Source organism: Phalangium opilio, unplaced genomic scaffold (assembly GCF_054372755.1).
Source record: "Phalangium opilio isolate 3A_F unplaced genomic scaffold, DU_Popi_V2 ptg000113l_1, whole genome shotgun sequence".
NCBI lineage: Eukaryota > Metazoa > Arthropoda > Arachnida > Opiliones > Phalangiidae > Phalangium > Phalangium opilio.
The window spans coordinates 7,602,347-7,628,187 of record NW_028324209.1 but is presented as its reverse complement, the minus strand read 5'-3'; the positions used below and the strand labels follow the sequence as shown (position 1 = coordinate 7,628,187).

Below are 25,841 nucleotides of genomic sequence, written 5' to 3'. Positions count from 1 at the left end.
CTTATGGAACGAATCTTATATATTTATGGTTACGCCAAGAAACAGCTCGCAGATTTCACTAGGTTAAAAGAAATCGATTTTGTTAATTCTTTCCTCTTCAAAAGTTACGTGGCAAAAACTACCAATTTACAGGACAAGAAACTATTATTGAAGCTCTCATCCGACCGACGTTTCTAATATCCGAATGATAGGTAGTCCTTGATTTCAAACGAAAACATGTATACAGGGTGTTTCTGAAAGGTCCGTTACAAATTATGGAAATTGTTCTTAAGAGTTGAAAATGTTCATTGGCAATTTGTCGTCCGGTCCACTGTTTTTCAGTTATGATTGGAGTTTTAATTAATTAAGGAACTGAAAAACATGAAAATTAAATTTAAGGGATCACCCATATAGACTTTTCAGAAACACCCTGTATACTTCCAGGCCTTCTTCATCAAATAGAAATTGATTTTTAGCAATGACGTCAGTTAAGAATTTTATACCAAATTAAGCGCCATCAAACCGCAATCTGAAGAAATACGCGTATTTCTACAGGAGGATTTCTTTTAACGCATCTCCGGCGTTGACATGAGAATTATGTAAATTCATAAATGGTAAAATTGAATCCAATTCGTTTTTTCGAAGCGTGTTAAGGTCTTATTTGATAAAGGACTGTCAAATTTCATTTTGCGATTCTCGGATTAAATATGCGAGTTGAAGTTTCCATGACCTTTAATTGTAGCATAAGTTCGTAAGATATGTTCCATAAGTCTGTCACTGGTTACTGAGAGCTTGTCATGAAGTGACGTAGGTCATAGATTCTCGTAAAGCGACGTCTGATGAGGCACTGTCAAAGGCTAAGTGAAGACTAAATAGGAAGATGGACTGCCACACCGAGTGTAGCTAATTCTCGCTTGTCGTTCTCGAAATAGCACTCAGTAAGTTTCTAGCAATACAAAGTATAGGTAGTGTCATACTTATGGAAAATATTTTATAAAACTTATCCTAGTAGTAATCGTGCACCGAGTAATAGACGGAATTGTTGTTGAGTCTATGACGAAGCGATATACGTTAAAAAAAGTCAATCGTAATCGCGTCTGTTGCCATCAGTGTATTATAAACGTGTTGTTGCCACTGTTTTAATTGTTTACAAGTTTTGGCGACCTCAATTCGAGTATCTCTGAGCCAAGAGTTAGAGCCAATTCCAAGTACGCCAAATTCAGTTCGAAAATAAACAACTCGATAACATTGGACTGACACCAGTAAAGCCTCGAAAATATCGGGTGTGGAAAATTACAAGACGAAGCCCCACACGATCGCGCAGTGACAGTGTACACAAATTTTCAGCTTGAGCTAGCCGTCTTCTGGTTTCTGGCGCTACTTCTGGGATAGATCTTTGTGTATATAATGTATCAAAGCTAAGTAAACGACTAACGTCCGCCATTAAAAGGTGGTAGGGTCCGTTAATCGTGCTATTAAACCCAATAGGCCTAATTGGTTTTTTATTTTTTTATGACAACATGAAAAAAAAATCATTCGCTATCAACGAAAACCTCTTTCCATTTTGCAACCTGGGATGAAACATAGTAGCGTTCTTCACCGCTTTCACCTTAAATAGTTTGGTTTGCGAGCTTCGCGATTAGGAGGAAAGCCTTCAATTCTGGCCAAACGGGGCCAAGTTAACCTTAGATTGTAACGCCTACGCGGTTACGTTGCGTCATCGAATATCAGCTGTTTTCCTATGGTAAAGCTCGCAGAGCGCGCGCGTGGAGGAAACTAGCAGTGCAGAGAAGGCAGCTTCGCGAGAGAAAGAGAGAGAGAGAGAGGAAAAGCGGAAATAGACGCTAGGTTAATGCGACGGATCGAAGGCGAATGGGACTTTAGAAGAGAGAAGTCGTTCGCTACAGCCTCGGAAAAACAGTGAAAAATATTAGTAATTTTCAGTCAATGTTGGATAAAAAGTGTCAGAAAAAAATCAGGCCAAAATAATAAACGACCGAGAAAATATGACGTAAAGTAGCCTTGTATTTTATTCGTCGTGTTTAAATTTAATTTCCCCGACGTCAACCGATAATAAAACGAGAAAAATAACCCATTCTTCTTGGTCGCTAGTCGCGTGGACACAACGAGTCGGGTCTCTCTATAAAGAAGAGAAATAAAAGAGTTCTCGGTATCGCGACGAATCCTTAAGAGTGCGTTGCTGTTACCAAGGCCCTGGTGGTTTGGTTGCCACTGGCCGGTGTTCAAAAATAGATCCGTACGTTTCTCGAACGTTATGACCCATTTCCAATATTACCTCTCTCAGGTTCGGCCAATTTCTAGAGTGGATCTTATAGATCGTTGTACATTATTCTGAAAAGTGTCCGCTCGACTGGATGGATAGTTTTTGGTCTACAGTTTAGTTAAAATAAATTAAAGTCCAAAATGAAAATGGGAAACCAAGATCGCGAACGACCCCAAAGAATCAAAGTGACCTTTTCTCGCGCGTACCGGTTGAAATACGCCGGATGCGGGGTGCTAGACCGGTGCTTCACCCATCCAATGTTGCCATGGGTGGTGGCCGAAATTAAACAGAAAGGTCAAAAGGACGCTGACACGATCTTGTTAGAGGTGACTCATACGTCCTTGCGGGCTATCGGGTGCTCTCGTTCGGGGTCTATTAGTGGATTTGAAGAGTTACTCTTCGAGCACCGCTTCAACACGATTTGCAAAGTGGCCCACTACTCTCACGACCGGGCGTGCTTCACCTATTTGATCAGGGAATGCGCCGAAGCGCCTTTCACTTGTCACGTCTTCCAAGCTACGGACGAAGCCACGGTTAGTTACTTACTTGTCCACTTCTCTTTATATACCCTTACCCGATATGTCCGTGATTTATGAGACCCGAGGCCTGTCACTAGAATGGGCCGCCAATCTCTCCCGACTTACTTTGACACCTCGATACTGTGGTTAAGATTTATTTACCGTTAAACGCTGGTCGAACGCGTCTTGTTTTGGTCAGCGTCTCCAGTTGATTAGTGGTATATTTCGAAAGGAAATGTTGGTATCAATGATATATATTTTTTCGTACCCCCTAAGGCAGTTATTTCTTCTGGTAATGGCTAAAGGTGTTTATAAAGATGAAATAAATGCTTTGGGCATTGTGTAAGTAATATAGAGCCCCTTAGTCCACCAATTTAATAACCCGCAATCTTTTACACTTTTATACTTTTATACTGTATGTTTCTTATATTTTCTTGAGTATATCCGAACCAAAAGGGCCTTCCCTAAGCCCTAGCCTTCAGTTCACTACGTCAAAATGACGATTCCAGGGCTTTTTTAAGCTCTTGGCAAACTTCCGTTTTTTAAAATTCCTTAGTTAAGTTCCGTTGGTGAGGGCATCCAAAGAAGAAGGTTGTTTTGTTGTTCAGTGAAGATACTGTCTATGAAGGTCTCTTAATTGCAACACGTATACTCTTACGTGTTTCTAAAACATCCCATAAAATTTAAGTGATTATAACATAGTTACATTTGCCTTATACTTAATATCTATTTCCAAGAGGTCTGACCTTAAAAATGTATTGTTAGGTTCTATAAGTACTTGAATTTTTCGATTGTCGAATCACTTTTTTATCTGAATTCGAAATTGCTTAGACTTTTAAATCGCGATTAAGATTATCAATATTGTTTTACATAAGTGCGTAGTGAAAGTCAAGTATTCTTCCTGCTTAAACAATAGAATCTTTATCATTTCTTATAATGATCTAGAATTTTACGACAACCTTGGGTAATAATTTTGGCAATCAAACAAAATCAGTGTGATATTTTCCCCGGTTGAAATTTCCATCGATATTTGCAAGGTCAAAAGCGACCCATTGATGTAAATGACCTTACTCCTAATATGGGATATTATGATAAAGCCCTTTTTTGGGCTATAATTTGAAAATTTTCGTTTCAAATTTTGAACGCATCTTTGATATTATGATAAAACCCATTTTTGACATAAAATTCATTTAAAATTTTCATCACGCAGAGAAGCGATTTATAATATTGCTTATAGGTTTTTAAAACTTGGTCTACAAGAAATATATCTCGAAAATGCGTTAAGAAAAATCAAATCGATTGGGTCTTTATTTAAAACATTTGCCACTAAGCTCCTAGTTCCTGCAATCTACAGGGTGTTTCTGATAAGTCTGCCATAAATTAAATAGTGTTTTTTGGTTGGGGGGAGGGGTTAAATTGAATATAAAGTGACAACGAACCTGGGATCTACAACATGTAATTACGGAGATTGCGGGCTCCCAAATATTGGCCACTAAAACAAAGGAAATGGTCATACATGTGGTGTAATTAGCTTTACCAGCGTTTACCCATTTACACGTTTGCTAGATTAAGGTTCAATGACGTTCTTAGATTGAAGACCATTTAAGGCTGATATGTCTTACTCCAAATGTGTGACAATTTATTGTTTTCAGGACCAATGCTTGGGAGGCCATATCTCCATGCCTAATTGTTGTAGACCCCCATGTTCTTCGATATACTTTCCTCTCATTTTGACCCTAACAAAATACCCTTTGATTTATGTCAGTCTTATCAGAAACACCCTGTATAATATAATCCATAAAGGCAATACCCTCGAGTTAATCCATTAAATTTAAGCTTAGAGATATTACCACGAAAGTGTATTTGACATATTACGTAATTGATTTTTTTCTCGCGGGCTCGAAAAGTCGAAAGACTGCGTGGTAACAGTCATCCTTTCTTATACATGAGCCGTTCCAGCGTGCATTGAAGCGAAAGCTGACGCGGAGTTATAGCTTAATGTAAACTCGGTTAGCGAAGGAAGTAGTTCGCGCATTCTCCGGAAGAAATACAATCAGTCTCTCTGCTCTTAAGAGCTCTCCTAAAATAGATTTAGCCGGTAAGACAGCACGTGTAATCAACGTGCGTTATTCGGAAATAAAATTTCGCTGTGTGGCTTTTGGTCTACCATCATCTCTACCAGGCCATTATCAAGTGGTAGAGTGTAGGACATTATCCCCGCTTGATTCGTAATCTTGGATTCTTGGGACAAGTGCCCAAAATTATAGCGAGGGAAGACATTTTTTCCTATTGGTACATTATTGGAAAGGCCAAAAGTATTTTAGTCGCAACATGAATATTTAATTTCAACTTAGTTCCGCTACCAGGAAAGTATAATTTTTCTTGGATCACTTGATAACATCCGGTTTATATACTTCATTTTGGAAGAGCGAAATGTAGAGGTAAAAGTTCCGTTTGAGTACCTGGCGTTCATTCGCTGACATCACACAGTGAAAATATTGGAAGAGGAATAGGAAGTTTGCCTTAAGACATTGTATGAAGGGAATTTAGAGTTTTAGGGAACTACATTTGTTTTTAGTTTTAAACTTATTTGCGACGCCCCATATTGGTTTAAATGCGCTGTCTGCTTAAGTATATGGTCTATTGTCAGAGTTACCAAAATTAATTTTTGTTAGAGAAAACTAGAAAAATAAAATGAGATTCATCTCCAGCCAGAAGTAATGACTGAACACTGAGGGCAACCTTTATGAGCTTATAAGATCCCACTCCTTCGCTACATTTTCTCTGCAAAATCTGATTTATTTTCTTAAAGCTACAACTTTCTATGTTTACCTGAGGTGAACGAGCCAACTTTTTAAAGGTCGTATATTGCAAAATGAAGTAAATCCAATTAATTTTGTGCATTAATTTTAAGAAAGCCTTAAGTGGAAAAAGGTTTACATCAAGAGTGTGATATTTCCCTTATAAAATTAATTGGATTATTTTGGTTTTAAATATACGCTTGCAATTTTATTGCTAGGTTTTGGAGCTGTTTGCCACAATGAGGGAAATGACCAAAGGTACGGGTGGAACCTTTTTGACCACCAATGGCAGCTACTCTACGAATACGGGTTCCATCGCTTCAGTACCGTTAATTGCTCGTATGACGGGTTCGGTCGACTCGTACTCCACAAATTCCCAACAATTTGAGTTACTTTACGTTGGCAAAATAAAGGTGATTTATTTAATTTTTAATGAAAATAAAACAAACACGAACTGAGAACTTTTTTGTGTGTAGGTCTCTCACAAGAGGGCTCCGCCGTCTTTCATTGACGAAGCGGTGGATCGTTTCAAGCAGCACGAAAAGGAGATGATTCTAGTACAACAAACCCAACAACAGAAACAAACGCAACAAATCGAAATTCAACAGACGTCGCAAAGTCACGGTGTGACTCTCGCTGACCCGAACCTTTCACCGGTTAAGCAGGGAGGGTCAGCGGGATTTAATTCCGTCCGTGGAAGTCGCCACAGGCATGGAAGTGGTACTAGCGTGTCCAGTCTACCCTATGGGGCCTTAGAAGAACTGGTTAACATTAAAGAAAACGAACTAAGCCAGTATAACACCACGACAGCAGCGGTGGAAGTGGACAAACATCGAAAAGGGAAGGTCAAGAGTCACGGAGACCTTCCCAACTCTGATTTACCAGATTTACACGAAGGTGTTTTGGTTCCGGAAAACATTGACGAAGGAATTTCCAGCACTGAATCCTCCGGAACTGACCTAAGTCTGTCAAATACTATGACCCATCCATTGGTAAAAATCCTTATTGGCACAATTATAATATGGTTTTTATTTACATAATTGTAATTATTTAGGTCCAACCTCCTCAACCAGCTGCGATCAACACTGGTACGACACTTCAGGGCTCTCCGGGAACCAAAGGCGTGATTTTACCTGAAATAAGTGTTCCCTCGAATAATTCTTCCTTGGAAAATATCACGAGTACCGGAATCCACTCCCTGGTCACCCATACGCAAAGTATGGACGCGAGCGCTCGTGAATCTCTAATGCGCGACTTGCACAAATGCGCGAGTCAGGAGGAACCCAGTGGCGGTTCGGTGCTAATTTCTCCCGGATCACCCAGTAGCGTTCAGAGACTCGCAGTGCCTTCGTCCGTCATCGGAACTGAGCTAAGCTCAAATGACTCCGGCTTCGTGACGCATTCGCAAAGTTTGGACATTACCGGTCGTGAATCGTTGTTGCGAGACTTGAGGTCATCCGCGATGAAACAACCCAGCGGAAACTCAAACGGCAGTGTCGATAATGTCGGTGAGAATTCCGCGGGTGTAGATAGACTAACCGCTTTAAACCAAAGAGTGCGTTCCGCGAGTGGGGATATCCTGCCCAACCGACCGTCGAAGCAAACGTCACTTCCGCCATACAGGTAATTTTCATAAAACTATAATTTTGTGGCAGAAATTTATTAATTTCCTTCTTGTCTTAAACAGAACTCGGGTCAGTAGCGGAGGACATATGGACTTAAAACGACGAAGTGGGATGGAATCCAATTCGGGTAGCAATGACGGCCATAGTAGCAGTCACCAACAATTGAGCAGAGCCATGTTACTCCTGATTGGAAAGCTAGACTTGTGTCTGATTGGGACTGATATGAAACAAGTGATGTTACGCAAGACCTTCAGTGACATATCTCACTGCTGTAAAGTAAGTATTTTTAATTACGTTATAATAAAAGCCGAAATGAACTAGACTTTGGAAGCACTTGACGAGAGCGCGAGTAGGGTCATGTCTGTAGTCAGTTCTTATATAGGGGTCCTTTAGTATAATACAACCTACTTTCTGCACTTGTGTATGGAGTATTGTTTTACACCTAGTGGGGGATGACGCGAAGTGAGGGAAAGAAGGACGTGACGTTGCATAGGTCTAAACTGTTAAATAACGAAGCCTTTAGGTGGTGTCTGCGAAATTACTTTTTGAAACCTTGAAAAAAAAAAACCCCAAAAAACAACACTTGTTTGTCAAGAGGGTTGGGAGTGACTATATAAAACATTTCTTTCGACCTGTACTCTTTATTTGTTTGGAACACTTTCCGATCGTAATGCGAGTAAGAGCACTGCCGTGTTGATTAGGAAGGAAACGTGACGAGGCATTAAATCGCGTTCTTTAGCCTCCGTGCTTTTGGTATACTACACCTTTTCGCTTTCTCGATTTCCCACTAAATAGTTCATGGCGCGCGTTCCTGCTCTAACTTCACCTACCCTATTACAAGCAGCTGCGCCCTAACTGTTGTAAAAACCCACACACACATATCACATCGCGCGAATTGGAAATAAGAGTTTCTAAACTTTACTCGCTCCGTAACTGTAAAACGTTTTCAACTACGATCTGACACGGTGAACGAATTATCGTAATATCCCATAGAGGTATTTGTTACGCGAGTAGTAGGTCATCTAGGACAGTTAATTTGCGGTGACTCTTACAGGGTAGTCTTGAATATTAGGTTCCCTGGAGTTGTCTATTATGGGTCAATGTTTGAGGTAGGACATAGTTTGATACCACTTCATTATATAGCAGCATAAGTTTATAAGATAAGTTCCATAAGTATAACACTACCTATAGTTCGTAATGGTAGAGACTTACTGAGAGGTAGTTCGAGGGAGAACGACGCGAGAATTGACTACACTCGGTTAATTTTGCAGTCCATCTTCCTATTTAGTCTGACAGCCCTTCACTAGGCGTCGCTTTACGAGAATCTGTGACGTTTTACCTACGTCACTGGTTACTAAAAAGCTCTTAGTAACCAGTGACAAACTTATGGAACAAATCTTATGAACATGATAGCATTATTCTGGTCACGTGACCTTAAACCCATTTCGCGAGACCTGATTAGTTTCTTCAGCGAAAGATGGCAATATATATTGGTTATCCTCCAACTGAGAGCTGACTATACATTTTACACTAAGAAAATATTTCGGAAAACGTTTCCAAGTTCTTTTCCGGAGACGTCAAGGATTCTAGGCCACTTCAAACCCTCTGAAATCTTAAGAAAATGTAGAGAAGCGTAACTCGATCTCGAAGAAAGAATTCATGTATATTTTAAAGCGGGTTAATTTTAGCCAAGTATAATTATGTGCTGTATTGTTAATTCAGTAAATAAACGAAATCGTGAACATAATATGACAGCTAGGGTTGTGTATCAGTTTCGTTTATCAACTTCGGAATGCACGAAATAGCCTTGAAGGAATAAACAGAGGAGGTTTTGGTTTTCTTGTAGCCTTAGCTTGTAAATTTTAGTCAGAAAAATTCACAACCTAACGAAGATAAATATTATTGCATAGATACACTTGGGAAACATTAAATAAAAACGAGTACAATTTTTTTTAATTGAATTATAATTGCAAAACTTATCTGTTTGTGCCAACTCCTTCGGTTTATTTATCTATGTAACAACTATTGGCAAAGCGCCCTTGTTTTTATTCTTCAGAGATAAAATTAACTCTGAAGAATTTTTATCTTTTCTTCTGTGTTCTATACCTGCACGGGCTTCCTCGCGACTTTTATTAGTAGAGACGTTTTGAGGGTAAATGCACCAACGGAGACCTAATTTCCACAATTTTGTTTTTAACCGTCACAGGGAGTCAAACAGTCTGACCACTTTGGCTTCATATGTCGAGAAGTGTCCTTGACCCAAACTGAAGCCTATGTTGGTTACGTATTCAGATGTCAGACGAAGCAAGTAGTAAGTTCGATTGTACTTCCTGTTGCGTATCTTATCTTTAGAATGAGGCACACCTTTCTTTTCACTCATTGTCTTGTTTTTTTCTTTTATAATTCGATACCGCAAACTTCATAACCTACAAATACCATTTAATTTTAAATCTCTGATGATTTTTCTTTGAAATGAATTAAATTTATTTTAGTATTTAACACTTATTTTGCAGCAAATTGTAACTTTACAAATCGTGTCGTATTACGTTGCCAAATTTTAGGATCGCAATGTTGCGCAAGAAAAAGTATTTTTAGTGTAACCCTTTTTTACAAATTAAATTAGGTCGATGAAATAATGCAGAGTTTGAAGCAAGCATTTAATTCCGCCCATCAAGCGTATCAGCGTCAGCAGCAACTTGCTCAGCGTGGTGGAACAGCGCAAGGAACGTCAGCAGCCCAAATGCTTTGCGAAGCTTGCCCAATGCATTGGTTCCATAGATTGTGCGTTGATTTAGAAGGTGAGAAGATAGTGCCTGGTTCGAAAATCCGAATATGTGTAAAACGTGTTACGAAATTTTAGGTCTACCTCCGGACAAAGTTCAACTAATGATATTACGAAGGATGAAGACGCTGACTGACGCTGAGCGTGAAGACGTTATGATAAAGTATCAAGTAAGTTCAGAATTTTCACTTTTGATACTTTAAATCAGGCTACTTATGTTAATAATATTAATTCAGGGTGCTGAAAGTGATAAAGTCCAAGAACAGAACGAAATTTTCATGATGCTCCTTCGAGCTCAATGCGAACATAAGCAGTTACGTCACACTCATAAGCATCATACTACAACCTCGTCCAACCGTACATCGAAGCATCCTCCTTTACATTCGCAAGAATCATTGAGCAATATTTTCTCCTCAATTTCACACGGCAAAGCGGATGTGAGTATATGTTTCCTTGGTATAACAAATTATTTACTAAAACTTTTATTTAACATTATAAAAGAGTTTTTCTGGAACGAAGGGTGGTGGTTCTACTTTCGACAATTTGAAACAGAAAGCCAGGCAATCTCTTTCTAACTCATTCGATTCTATTTTGAAAGTAAGTGTATTTTTCTATTACATATTCGTTCGTTTTGCCACATAGACTTTTCTTTCTTTCTTTGATAATTGAATCGTTTAGTCTCTTAGATATTAATCGACGTTTCCCATGTCACGCTAAGTTAGAGTTATAAATGCTCCGTTTAGACCTAAAATAGATCTGGCGTTTAGCCATATAACGAGGCCCTTTTCTCTCAGTTCCATAAAGATTATACGGAGATATTCTATAGATATTCAATATAAATAGTATTATAACTTTGACGTTTGTTTTTCTGTTTCAGAAGAGGAGTAAGGAAGATTTAAGAGAGAAACCGGAAACCCCTACAAGCACAACCGCGCCAAACAAAGGAAGGCTCTCGAAGGTACTACCTTTGACATGCCCTAATTCTCTCAATAATTTGATTCAAAACACGTAATTATCTAATTTTACCTACCGCTTCTTCTACTTGTAGAATAACTCGACCGAAAGTACGGATGATTCTCCTAAACAGCAACAAAACGGGTTGCGGGCTGAAACAAGTAGTTTGTCATTGGAAAGAACTTGCGTTCGTGAAACGAGCCTCGACCCGTCGCACTTGTCTCAAATAACCTCGGAATTGGCGGACGAATTGGATGCGGCTGGACCGCATCGACCTCGAAGTTCCACCTTCAGCGGAGTTGCTGAAACGGAAAAGCCGTGCAAGATGCGCTCTAAAGTGAACGGGCAGAACTCCGAGGGAACCAAAAGCCCAATCATGAGCATGTAAGGTTTTAAAAATTAACGCTGAAAGTGTAATCTACATGCTTAAAATATTTTTACAGCTTCATGAAAGTGGGGAATCAGAATAAGTCGTCGTGTTCAACGGCTTCGAATGGTTCCTTGAGCAATGGCAGTTCGCCCAAATCCAAGGACGCCAACGCAGGCTCTGCACCGTCTCAATCACTGCCAACCACTCCAGCAATTGAGAAGTCTGGGCCATGGAGGCAGACAATTTTCCAGAGGGTTCAAGCTCCAAATCCCGCTACCATCTTACTCAATCGTAAGTTCTTCGATTACATTGTACGGTATTATCCAGTATTTAATAAATTATCCTTTTTAATTTCAAGGGCAAAATGGCGCCTCTACATCAAATGGGTCAACCAGGACCGTTGATAACGCGTCTTCCGCAAAACCGCAGGAACCAGTTTTGTCAAAACCACGATCCCCCGGTGAACTTAGGCGGATGTGGAAAAAAGCCATCATGGAGCAAATTTTACTTATTCGAATGGAGAAAGAAAATCGAAAACTGCAACGTACGTTGAAGACGTTTTTTACCGAAAATATAAAGTTAAAATGGTTTTGGATTGACAAACAGAGAATCAAGATGCTGCGAGTCACAAAAGAATGAGATTGGACTACCAGGAGGTGACGCCATGTTTGAAAGAAGCGGCGCAGAGATGGGAACAATTGCTGCGAGACTATGATAATAATAACGACTGTTGTTGTCCCGAATCACAAGGAGAAGAATCTGGATGGAAATTTGACGACCGGTAAGATTTTATACTTTATGTTCAAGTGACTCGTGTTCGACGAGATAATCGAGTCTAATTGTGACCCAAACACATTTACAGGGGCAATTCCTCCGCGGTATTGGATCCATTTCTTTTGATCCAAGCTGTTAAAAATGGCGTTCCTCGAAGTCGCAGGGGGGACATTTGGAAGTTTTTAGCCAACCAACAAAGGCTACGTCAAGAAAAACGCCAATTAGGACCCTGGGAATATTTTGACTGCAGCGTGCCTTACGATTATGGAAGTTCCAAAATGGGCACCTCTACTGATGAAGCTGGACACGCCTTGGACATAGACTGTGATTACGGAGAGTTCCTAAAACAGCTTACGCCACATCAACACGCCATTCTCATAGATTTGGGTAAGTCATTTTAGTTTTTATTTGTATGAGGGAGGAAACTTGTTCAGTTAGTTTCACGTTACCAGAAAAGCATATCTTGTCATCCTGTTTAAATGTTTGGCGTCGGTATTTTGTCGCCGTCTGTTAAGTAAAACCAACAACCAGCATATAGACCTTGATACTTAAAGTTGCTTAACTGTTTTGGGTATCGTATTAACATATTCGTAAGTTTATAAAACTTGACCAGGTGAATTGGTCAAACATTTTTGTCACCGTCGTACCTTAAGGTTGAGACCTTATAAGTGTTGTCTGGAGTCGAAAGATGGCAGTGAGATTCCACTGCTAGAATAGTTTCGTACTCGATACCCACTACCCAGGTTTCCTTCGTACATGTGTTGTTGCGTTCTCTAGTCGAGGGCACGGTTTTCTATATGAACTGAGTCTTCTGCGAGCATTAATTGCCCCTTATGTTGCGACAGTACAAACAAAGGTCAGCATTGTTTTTCAATGTCGGGTGACCTGTTGGGTACGACTCTAAATAACTAGTTGTAATTTTAGGGTAATTCGGGACTCCGAAGCGCTAGGAACATCTGGGCCAATTAATGTTACTTGCGCGAGTTTTCTATAGAAATAATAGCTGGATTAAAATTATACCGAAAATAGCAACGGCTTTAATATATATTAAAAAAAGAAACCAGTTTTTTTTAATACGTATAGTCGAATGTCGCCTTTAGGATGGGAAGGGTGTATAATTTTTAGCTTGATCTAAATTATTGATTAAATTATAGTGTAGAAATAATTTGTTAGGGTTTGAAAGTCCGAGCAGGGTTTTAATTAGTAGCTAATTTTAATTAAGAAAAAATACCGAGAGATAATAATAATAATAATGAATATAGAATTAATGATTTTCAATATAGGTTAATTATAAGGTTCTGATATTTGAGATAATATATCTAACGCCGCGCCCCTCTCCTTCCTTCGTGGCGATCTCTCTAGCTCTCCCGCCAAGATCTCCCCAATTCTTAGAATTAACCTCTCTCTCCACTAATTAAAAGCGATACGATTTCATTCCTATGTATTTGATATCGCGCATGCCTTCATCAGAAGTTAATTAGTTACAATTTGAAGTGAAGGTCTAATCTTGAACTCTGGCAATTGAATTAAGCGAAGTAGAAATAGACTTTTGACGTGGCGTATGGATTTGAAAATAATCTTGCATATATTTTGGGAACGTGGCTTGTTTGATTGTATACACGTTTGATCTATTCACAACTCATTAATTTCCGAATTTGACCAAACTTCACGGTTGATATCGGTAACACCAGGGAAAGTTTCAAAAGCGACTGGTTGAGTTCCTCAAGGTTGGGTCTGCGAACCCCTAGCTATTAAACCTGTATAGAACGTCCTTTTTTTGGACCTGTAACATTTTAGGTGTATGAATAACCCCTAATTGAACATGGATATATTGAAATTGAAAGTTGTAAACAAGTTGGGAAACCAAAATAAACCTCTCCGAGTCGAGACGCAATTAAGAGGTTTTTCTTAAATATAATGTATATTAATTATTTTAATCGTCATTAATTAACCTTAATTCTAGTTAAACGTTTGCTCCGATTTGCCAACTGCGAACGGCCGAACGCGGTGACAGACACACACTTACACTCACACCCAGTGTAATACCTCTCCGTGACGTCATCGTCACTCTGAGAGGTAAAAATTTTAGTTTCTTATAAAAAACATGCCGATTTTTACGGTATGTTTTTTGTATACTATACAGGAAACTCATCCCCAGGTTTCCAGACCCTCAAAACACGTGGGCAACGCTGGGTAGCTTATACCTTAAGTAACCCATAAAAATGACTGTCGATAACTCTAATTGGATTAAACTTTTTGGACACTTTGCCTAGCAGACTCTCTCACTTAAACACGGAATTTTATCCCTTCGTTTTAGTTATATTTACCTTGCGATTATTAATCGTGCGCTCTTTATATATATGTATTTGTTGGTCGTGTTTATTTTATTTGAAAACCGTGATCAATTCATTGAAATCACTGAGTTTACCTCGAGCCGTTTTATTAATTTCCGGAACACAAACCTTTAGCACTCCCCATTAATTTTGTTTTTCCTCACGGGTATAAGGAGTTTATCTTAAAAAGCAATCGTATTTACGTTCAACAAAAACAAACGTGAACACACTTCAATCCTTTCAACGACGACTTACCTACCGCTATTGTCCTATAGTCTAGAGTTGCGGATTTCGCGATGACCTTTTACAAAGGTTGAACTTTACAGCAACGTGTCAACGGGAATGATTTTGTACATGGTAGTAGGAGGTTTATTCATGTTCTGAATGCTTATTCAGTGAGGGACCAATTTACTATGAGAGAATTTCCTCGTAGCTTAAATTCTTAATGATTTCGAATTAGCTGGTTTATTTTTTTTAAGAAATGAGCATTATAGATAGAGCTTGGAAGATGTCTCCCTGCACTGCAGGTTGCGTTATGCCTAGGAGCATGACCCCGCCTATCCCCTTTTTTTCTTCTTCAAAGAAATGGTGTTCTTAAAATTACCGCGAAGCTAGTCTGGGCTGGCTGGGAGAAAACGCCAGGAATTTTGTAGTGGGTCTAAAGCGGAACTAGGGATGTATTTGTAGAAAGTTCCCGCCATAAATTTAAAAGTTGCCACTCATGCACCCTGTGCTGCCACCTATAAAAGGAATGTATAACTTTAGGGCGTGACACACAAGGTGTTAGGGGAGAGATAATAAAGAATGTTGGAACTGAATAGAGGTCTCTTCATTTCGCTCCTGAAACAATGATCATTACATAATGGCGACGGAGATGGGATATTAAGTTAAGAACACGTATTTTTATCTATCTAATTATCTCATTGTATCTAAACCATGGCTGCACCACCCGCTTCATCGGTTGTATCTTTACCGCATTATGAACCTTTCCAAGTACATGGCGCTTCTGCTGAAATATCATCAAGGTGGAAAAATTGGATTCGTCGGTTTGAAAATCTTCTCACGGCCATGGCTATTCAAGATGAGGGGCAAAAGAAAGCTCTTTTCTTACATTATGTCGGAGCTGATGTAGAAGAAATATTTGAAAACATTAACGTGGCTACCGATCCCCAAACCTACGCTCAAGCGAAATTGAAGCTAAGTACCCATTTTGCACCTGCATGTAACACGGATTATGAGACTTTGGTTTTCCGAGATGCCAAACAGAATAAGGAAGAGACAATGGATCAGTTTTACACCCGACTTCGTCGGTTATCATCAACCTGCGGCTTCACCGATGTGGACCGCGAATTAAAGATCCAAATCATCCAAGGTTGCGTTTCTTCCACTCTTCGTGCAAAATACCTCAGGGAACCAAAGTTAACGTTGACCCAAACACTCGATCTGGCTCGATCTCACGAACTATCCAACGCTCAAGCTAAAGGAATCGAAACTGCCTCAGGTGTCAACCCAACATATCAGAAACCTCTTTTTAATATCAATCGAGGCATCAGCGCATCTCGACCGGTTAATCAATCGGCGCCTACCACATTCGCAATCTGTGGTTTCTGTGGGGGAAATTATCCACATCCACAAGGGAGACCCAGTTGTCCTGCTTCTGGCCGTCAATGCAGTAACTGTGGGGGAATGGGGCATTTTGCCAAATACTGTCGATCCAAGTCTAGACACATATCATCGCAACCATCACCAAACTCTTCGACAGTACAAAACCAGCCAAGAACCAACCTTCCGACACAGAGAGGTAGAAATCGACAACGACGAGGGAGTCGTAACACACAAAGCGTTAGAGCAATATCTGAAACACCAGGGTCGGCTGTTCACAATATCGTGCAGTCCCCTGCTAACGCTATTGTACAATCCCTTGAAGAAGCATCATCCACACTGGATCGTTCTACACTGGCAGAGTGTGACGATTCAGATGAATCATTCTATACCGCTACTTCGAATGTCTCTCTTAATACATCATCACCACCTACCGTCATCGTACCCATCGAAAAGATCAATATCACCTGGATCATCGATACAGGTTCGTCTGTTAACATCATGGATCAAGACCATTTCAATAAAATCGTACCTAAACCGATATTATCACCATATGGGAAATCTATTTTCACCTACTCGTCCATGAATCCACTACCAAGCCTTGGAATTTTTACTACTAATCTCACCTATAAGGGAATTACCGTTTCCGCTAGGATTATCGTAGTACCAACTCAAGGGTCACATACCAAACCAATCCTAAGCCACCAAACATGTGAAGATCTGGGCTTAGTCGTTATTGTTCGTTCCTTAACGGAATCTACAAAAACCGTTTTGGAAAAATATCCAAATCTTTTTGAGGGTGTCGGTCTCCTCAAGAACAAAGTCGTGAAGCTACATATCAATCCAATGATCTCTCCTATAGCCCAACCTAGTCGAAAGGTACCATTTCACCTCAGAGAGGCTTTAGATGCCGAGCTAGAAAAACTGGAACGAATGGATATTATCGAACCATCGACCGGTCCGACACCATGGATATCCCCATTGGTCATCGTACCCAAACCAAAGAAATCACCAACCGATCCTCAAGCCATACGTGTATGTGTGGATATGAGAGCGCCCAACACCGCCATCACCAGAGAGCGATACCCGACTCCTACCATAGATGACATTGTCGCTACATTGCATGGTTGCAATGTTTTCTCTAAATTGGATTTACGTAGTGGGTACCATCAATTAGAATTGGAACCAGCTTCTCGCTATCTAACGACGTTTGCTTCGCACCGAGGTCTATACCGCTATAAACGCCTAACCTTTGGTATCTCCTCAGCTTCAGAAGTTTTTCAAAATGCGATTCGCGAAGTAATCACCGGAATCGATCGCACCCTAAATCTCACAGACGACATCGTCTTGGGGGGAAAAACGCAAGCTGAACATGACGTTACGTTAGAAGCAGTCCTAACCGCTCTATCAAATAGTGGCTTAACATTGAATCGAGAGAAATGCGAGTTCAACGCATCTTCAATCTCATTCTTCGGCATGGTTCTGAGTGGAAAAGGCCTGGCTCTGGACCCTTCGAAGGTCGCAGCTTTACAAAATGCATCGCCACCTCAATCGGCTAAAGATCTGCGTAGTTTTCTGGGAATGATTACGTTTTGCTCCCGTTTTCTTCCGCAATATGCAACTATATCGGAACCGCTTCGAAGACTAACCAAGAAAAACGTCATATTTACTTGGGGTCCTGCGCAACAGGAGGCGTTTCAGCAGATCAAAGATGCGCTTTGCTCAGCCAACAGTCTCGCATTCTTCGATCCCAATCTTCCTACCGAAATCTACACCGATGCTAGTCCAGTCGGATTGGGAGCCATTTTAACGCAAGTTGATAGAGATCGATCGCGTAAAATCATTGCGTATGCCAGTCATTCCTTATCTGATACAGAAACCAAGTATTCGCAAATCGAAAAGGAAGCTTTAGGAGTGGTATGGGGTTGCGAAAGATTTCACATCTTTCTCTTTGGAAAACCTTTCACCATCGTAACGGATCATAAACCCCTCGAGTTCGTCTTTAACACCACGAATCCTCATTCTCCTGCACGTATAGAGAGATGGAGACTACGGTTACAACGTTATGATTACGTCACGCGTTATGAACGAGGAATCGACAACCCAGCCGATTTTCTATCAAGATCACCTGAGCCGAACAAACATCTCCTAACCTCCGAAACGTCCAAAAGCGAATTATATGCGATACACGTTTTACAAAAGGCCATACCGAAAGCCCTGACCTTCGAGCAAGTCGCCAACGCTACCCAATCGGATGCTACATTGCAAGAAGTTATACGACTGTTACCCTGCAGAACATGGACCATTAAGAAGAACACACCTCACACGCACGAACTGAAATTGTTGCACAACGTACGAGATGAACTCTCCGTTGTCAATAATGTCCTCATGAGAGGGTCAAGGATAGTCGTTCCATCTTCCCTTCGGGACTTAGCCGTAGCCTTGGCTCACGAAGGCCATCAAGGTACCACGAAAACTAAACAGCTATTACGAACGAAATTATGGTTTCCGCATCTCGACGAACTAGTGGAACGCACAATCCAGAATTGTCTGCCATGCCAAGCCACAGGCTTGCCAAGTGAGCGAAATCCGATCATCCCTTCGCCGTTACCACCTCATCCATGGCACACGCTGTCCGTCGATTTTGCTGGCCCATTGCCAACCAACGAATACCTCTTGGTTTTGGTAGACGACTTCTCGCGATTTCCACTGGTGGAAATAGTCAGATCAACCTCAGGCGATCGGGTAATCCCTATCTTGAAAAGACTGTTTTGCACCTTCGGCATTCCCAGCATCGTTCGAAGTGACAACGGTCCACCTTTTCAAGGCGTTGAATTTGCTGCGTTTGCAACTGAAATGGGGTTTCGCCACCGCCGTGTAACACCCCTATGGCCACAAGCCAATGGTCTTGTGGAACGCTTAAATCGCACACTGAAGAAATCTCTCCAGACTTCCGCGATGGAACACTCTAATTGGCTCTCCTCAATTATCGATCAACTCCACACTCCTCAACGCAAGTACCACCCGCTACCATTCTCTTCGGTCGTGATATTCAATGTAAACTCCCGCAAGTACGTTTGGATTCGCCCATATCGGACACATTGAAACTAACCCGGCTTAACGACGCACACGCTAAAGCACGTATGAAACTTAACGCCGATACTCGGTTACGTCACGTCTCTCCACCCTTTTCCCCGGGAGATAGAGTCTTGGTACAGGCAAAACGACAGACAAAATTAACTCCAGTATTTGCACCAGACCCACTGCACGTTGTGAAAACTAAGGGTTCCATGATCACTGCTGCCAATGAACATAGATCCATCACTCGCAATCAAAGCTTCTTCAAAAAGTTCACAGGAAACCCAGCACTTATCCAGAGAGAGTATGAGCTCGACGATTTAGACGATCTGATACCACGCCGCGAAAATCCTGTCGCGATAGACATTCCCATTGAGGCTGCACCTGAAGTACAAGAAGACGCGAGACCTGAAAGGGAACGCCGTTATCCACAACGAGACAACCGCCGTCCTCCCAGATTTTTACTCGACGAAATATAAACTAAGACATTAATAATCTCAAACCTAAAAGTCAAATCTCAAATAATTACGAAATTACTATTCTCAAAGTTTTGTCAATTTTTGTCATTTTGTTTAATGTACATATTTCATAAGATTCTTTATCAAAGTAAAAAAAAAAAAAAAAAAAAAATAGCAAAGAACCAAAACGGGGAGGAATGTAGAAAGTTCCCGCCATAAATTTAAAAGTTGCCACTCATGCACCCTGTGCTGCCACCTATAAAAGGAATGTATAACTTTAGGGCGTGACACACAAGGTGTTAGGGGAGAGATAATAAAGAATGTTGGAACTGAATAGAGGTCTCTTCATTTCGCTCCTGAAACAATGATCATTACAGTATTAGGAGCGCGTGTTTGGCCATGTTCTCCCTCTTTCCTCGTGACGATCGTGACTGGGAAGAACTCTCTTTTAAAGACCCATATAGCTCCACTTGTTGCGGGTTACAAAAATTCTTGTACGGCGCATTCGTGGCGCACGTGACGGGTTTTTTTTTTCTCCCCTTTTCATACTCGTACCTTCCCGCCCAACGTTGTCACGACTTTCGCGCCCCGCCTGAGGGTGCCGTACTATTTTTTTTTTTCTTTAAAAAAGATGAATCAAGAATGCTTTCATCTTCGTGGGCGGACAATCTTATCCAGCCGATACCTTTGTCAGTCTCTGAAACGAAGACTGACCGAGGGAGTAGTTAGTTAGTACAGGGACCGTGTTGAATTTCTTCCCTACCAAGATATTCGCGCCAAGGTCCACTTTGAACTTGCCCGAAACCTCTTCCATCCTGGTTCCCATATGACTACACCAAGCAAATCACGAGTTTTCCTCCAACCTCTTAGAGTAAAGTTCGACGAAAACCGATCTGAGGTTAATTGGCATTAATATTGTAAAGGGGTCAAACTTTTGAGTAATGAACTCTGAATGCAGACCATCGTGGCATTAGTTGCAAATTATTGTTGCCCCGAATCATCCTGTGTCTTTAACCGGTATTTTAATATAGTTACGTAACAACTTGTTGGTCTGCGCGATTACGAGAGCCACGCACCTCCTTTTTAAAAGCTTCTTGCAGGAGGCAGTGCCCCAAGGGCGCTGCAGCATTGGCGCGTGAGTGACGTAGACATCCGCGTCCGGTTAATTTATGGCGCGAGGGTTCCATGGGTGCTCTTTGCTATTTATTATTATTACCCTAATCATTCCCTATACCTTTCTCGATATTTTCGATTCCCTTCGCATTTCTTTTCATCTTGCGTGTCTGATCATAAAAAAACACGGACCGCGCCTCGAGGAAATAACAATTCCTTACGATTACGTTATTGCGCGTGAAAGGTGCCGTGCATGCGTTGATCATTAGAAAAAATTTTGAAATCAAGTCGCACGTGGGGGTGCATTCTATATGCTATAAGCCTAGGCTTTAATTATTTACCACGTTCAATGGTTCGAGATTCCAGAAAAAAATGCGCGTTTCGGCTCTGTGGTTTTGCAATTGGAGTTAATAAGGTATTGGAAATACTTATTTTCTAAACTTCGAAGCGCCACGAAGACTGCTGAAAGTTAACATTGTATCCGTTATTAAGAATTTGAATTAAGTTTATACACTTTTTCTAAAACAGAAAGTGCACTTAAAAATGGGTTCATTTTAAAAGGATACTCATTGCTTGAATGTTTCCTCTTTTAATCGAAAAAGGCTATAAATAATAATAAATAAGTCAATTGAAACCATGTTTACAGTTTCTATCTGCCTACCGCAATTTTTAAATTTGAAAATATAAGTTTAAATAAGATCTTTCTAAAAATTTACATCTCCGGGCAAAAAAAAATGTGAGAAAAAGATAACTGTTATTTTTCAAAAGTTAAATTTTGACTTACTACATTTTAGCCCCCTTCCATATATGATGAAGAAAAAAAATAATTCGATTTAGAAATCTCATTTATTTTGATGTCATTAAAACCAGATATCATTAAAATGAAACTAATTTGATTTTTATATAATTTTCGCGAATAAGGTGTTAAGGGTTTTCTTTCTACTGATTGTATTAAGGGGATAAACTTAGCGCTTTATTAAGAATTATCCTGAAACATATAGTATCAAAATTATACACTGTAAACCCGAATTATCGTGCAAATGATTCGAACTCGAGCCTTGGGCGATTGTGAATAATTATTTTGAATTTATTTCTGGATTTATAGCCAATTTAGAAAAAGGAAGTCCATGTTTTATTATTGCGAAATTCTAATTGAACAATGCGTCTCGATACTAGATTTTTCACCACTCCAAGTGACGATGACTTCACGGAGAGGTATTACACTGGATGTGTCTGTGTGCGTTCGCAGTTGGCAAATCGGAGCAAACGTGTACGCAGAAAGCAATTATTGGCTTTTACTCCCATCATTAGGATTAAGAAGTAGGCGGCGATCTTCTAGAGTTACGAGAAACGTCTAGGCTCCCAATGGCAGGGCTTCCACCAATGGTTCACGCAATTGTGAACCAATCGCCTTATATACCCTAAATTTCCAAAAATTGTTAAAGAGGCATACGCCTGAATTCAAACGTCAAAAATAGCTATGTTTAAAATTATTTTAGGAATAAAGTTTCTTTAAACGATCTAAGTAGAATTAAGGTAAATTAATGATGATTAAAATAATTAATATCAATTATATTTATTTAGTTATTTATTTAAGAAAAAAAACCTCTTTATTGCGTCTCGACTCGGAGAGGTTTATTTTGGTTTCCCAACTTGTTTTTTCCGTTTCTTCCAATACATATTTTAAAAATTACTTTCACCTAGTAAAGAAAAAAAAAGCAATTTTAATTTACAAGAAAATTTGAATTCCATTTTTGGTTGAGAATTTGAACGTCCCATATTTGTTAGAAATGAAAACGCCTTGAGAAAAATAAATGACATTTATTTACAATTACTTCAAAGATTAAAGAAACGGAAAACACTCTTGGCGCGGCACGGATTAGGATCTCGGTTGAAACGCAACGTTAACGCATCATAGTCTAAATTTTGTGATTTGCGTCAATCACTCCAAGGTGAATCGGTTCTCGAGGAGAAATCTTAATAGAACAATCCCAACTGAACTCAAACGTTAAATAAGAAAATGCGCGCGCGTGAATCCTTAATTGCCACTAAGAAGGTTGCAGCGAAAAAAGCGAAAGGTTCTATTAACAAGATGGGAAAGGCAATAGAAAGCCCAAGAAACAACGGTTAATCAAATCTCTAATCCAAAGTACGACCGAAGTACAGTGGGTTCTATGAGCGATTTGAGTCGAGAATGTTCTATGGCATTTTGCACTATGAGCCACCCTGAACAGTTATGATTAGACCCCTTAAATTTAAATTAAAAATTGAAAGACAATGCTAATTATTAAAGGGCTCAACATAACTTATAAGCCGGTCTGTGATTTGGTCATATCTGCATGCTTAGCAAAAACCAAATGGTCCCAAATTCATAATGCGCTTGAAGTTATGTTCTCTATAGACATGGACTGGGATTTTTAAATTCTGGAGGGTTTCACGAGTACTAACCTAATAAGTTCATATTGATAATGCCTATTGTCATTGACTTTGCTTACACGATCACCTGTAACGTTTTGTTGATCTCATGGAAAATAATTAAACCATTCTGAATTGGAAACTGAAATTGAAAAACCCAAACGTAGACATTCGACCGAATGGGCTCCATGCCACACGTTTTGTTAGGTCAAGAAACCCCGAGAGATCAAGGGTTTTCGGGGTTAAAAAAACCCGAGGACTTAGACAGGGCACACGATTTAAAAGAGGATTGGGAGCGACGTGGATTAACGAGCCCGCCTTCTGACGGAATGGGGCCAAGCTAGTGGCGGCCTGGCCTAGCTGAGACGCGCGGGGATAGACCAAAACAATTACTTAAAAATCCTCGCCATCCAGGCTGAGGTTCGGCGTGATCGGCGCTTTCCGAGCAAATTTAAGTTAATTATGATAAAGAAAAAAAGCGAAATTGGCGGTTCGAGGTATCGTTTTCTTAATTAGTGTTTGGAAATTTGTACTCGAAATCTTTTTTGACCCGTTGCCGTTATACTGGTTACACTTATAAACGAGATTACGTTCCTAATAGGCAGGTTTTGTTTGAATTAAGAGCGCGACTCATAAACTCACCAGAGACTCGAAATTATCCCCGTTCCTCACTGAAGGAAAAAAAATAAAATAAAATGTCATTTTACTTAATTAAATTAATAGGCAGTCTTTTAAGACATACGATTAAAGGTAGTATTTAAAAATAATACTGCAGCAGTATAGTCGTGGGAAAATAATTCACAGTACTAACTGAGGCATCGCAAGCTTAATTAACACGATACAATTAATACAGAATAGTAGCAAAGATGAAGCTATGAATTTTAAACTGTACGGCAGAATTTTTCGGTTCATTTTTTTAAGAAGGCATTTTCCAATATTGTCGCAGATTTGTCCCTTATATTGACAACCAATTAAATATCAGGCAGATTTATTAAAAAAAAAACAAACAACACAATTTATTACAATTAATTTGGCAATTGAATATCTAATGCGCAATTTAAGTAAGCAGCAAACAAGAACGAAAATTTTATTTTCGTAATATCTACGTGTGTACTAGTGTGAGGGAAACGTTTATCGATAGATGAGATTGATAATAAAATAAGCATTCAATTAGGACGAAAAACTGAACGCGAAAAATACTTTTTTATGTTTATAAGTAAAGGACCACCTCCTTAGACCAAAAAAGGTTTCTACAGACCACGGGCATAGACTTGGGATAAGCTTGACCATACACTTTTGTTTTTTTTTTTTTTGAAACTGGTAGATAACGTGAGAATAAGTCTCCTGCGTAAACATTACAGTACCAAATATTTCTCAATACTAGTTGTCACTGAAGTCAATCTGGAACCCAAGAATCCTCTACAACACCTTCCTTTTCTTAACCAGTTTTTCAAGGAACCTTGGCCTTGCTTTTCGCGTACCTCAGTTAACAGACTGACAAACACAGCTTCAGCCTATAACTACAATTTGTTTTATACAGTATATTATATACACAGATAAATATTTTTAACGCGTATTCTTTTTAAGAATCTTTCTTTCTTGACACGTCTCGAAATGAATTCGGTAGTCGAAGCCCGCGAGGCGCTACAGATACATTTGTAGGTAAATATTATTAATTCAAATTATAAATCGCTCGCTGAAAGACGCGTGTATTTTATTATAAAGGCGACTAAATCGTCTAAGAAAATTCCTTTCGTTTAGGGACGGCGCCTTATTATAATGTGACCCGAAGGCAACCGAAATAATCTAATTAAACGCTAGCGTTTAAAAATATTCACTCCTCCCGAAACCTGTCTCTTTTATGGGCTCAATTTATTAGCTTCCATAAATTTAATCGGATTTTTGTAAATCGCAAAGCCAAGTTTGTCATTCATCTAAAAATTATTTGCAAAATTATGCAGACATATGGAGCTTTAAATTAACGTTTCAAACAACGATTACTTGAAGGTATTTGCTACTGCTAATTTAGTTACTCCTGTAAATCCCTCGCTTATTTCCCTGCAAAACACCAACTTATTAAGGGGCATTGAGAATGGCCTCATAGGTTTCCAAATTGTGACACTAACTGACTGATCACTTTATCCTCGGAATCCTTTGACCAAAGAGGCTAGAACTATTAGATCTTAAATTATATAATTTCAAATCGTCGACCATCTTGAAAAATGCCGTCTAGATAAGTTAATAAAACTTGGTACTACTTGAGACCTTTCTTTACACGGTACAACAACTAAGTTGTTTGACTGTTTATAAATTGCAGTAAACAACGAGTTTATCGTCAGTCTATTTAAATATGTTATGGATTTTAGTAAGATTCATGAACTATGATTATATTTTTCCTCAATACGGAGTCAAATATCTTGACACATTGATATTAACTTTCGTATATAACAATTAATATTATGTACAACTATCAGCAGATAAGTATCAGAAATGTTTTCTAGTATACAAATATTTTTCAGCTTTGGTCTTGAAGAAAATTATAAGTTATATTACGAATAGCTACGCTTTTCAATTAAGAAAAAGCAAACCGCGATTCAAACAAAATACTTTTTTTTGGTTTGTTGACCCGTTACGAAGAAGGAAAATTTTAATTATATATATAAACATTAATATTAGTATAGAACGAGCCAGAAATATATTAAATAGTTTTGCCTTTCTTAAAAACTTAAAGCTCGGTAATCATAATGAACCACTG

At 39.5% G+C, this 25,841-nt stretch overlaps 1 protein-coding gene across 1 annotated transcript in view; it reads left to right on the top strand.

The window, feature by feature from the left end:
• The first annotated feature begins 1,058 nt into the window (after nt 1-1,058).
• plx (PTB_TBC1D1_like and TBC domain-containing protein plx) overlaps nt 1,059-25,841 on the top strand; it is a 39,410-nt gene continuing 14,627 nt past the window's right edge. The window contains exons 1-16 of the mRNA XM_089852852.1: nt 1,059-2,796; nt 5,801-5,995; nt 6,059-6,574; nt 6,637-7,205; nt 7,270-7,483; nt 9,414-9,518; nt 9,831-10,005; nt 10,068-10,159; nt 10,226-10,426; nt 10,491-10,586; nt 10,867-10,947; nt 11,038-11,327; nt 11,387-11,604; nt 11,672-11,857; nt 11,920-12,094; nt 12,176-12,474. Coding sequence (XP_089708978.1) covers nt 2,404-2,796; nt 5,801-5,995; nt 6,059-6,574; nt 6,637-7,205; nt 7,270-7,483; nt 9,414-9,518; nt 9,831-10,005; nt 10,068-10,159; nt 10,226-10,426; nt 10,491-10,586; nt 10,867-10,947; nt 11,038-11,327; nt 11,387-11,604; nt 11,672-11,857; nt 11,920-12,094; nt 12,176-12,474 — 3,805 coding nt within the window. The 5' untranslated portion in view covers nt 1,059-2,403. The remainder of the gene's footprint in view (nt 2,797-5,800; nt 5,996-6,058; nt 6,575-6,636; nt 7,206-7,269; nt 7,484-9,413; nt 9,519-9,830; nt 10,006-10,067; nt 10,160-10,225; nt 10,427-10,490; nt 10,587-10,866; nt 10,948-11,037; nt 11,328-11,386; nt 11,605-11,671; nt 11,858-11,919; nt 12,095-12,175; nt 12,475-25,841) is intronic.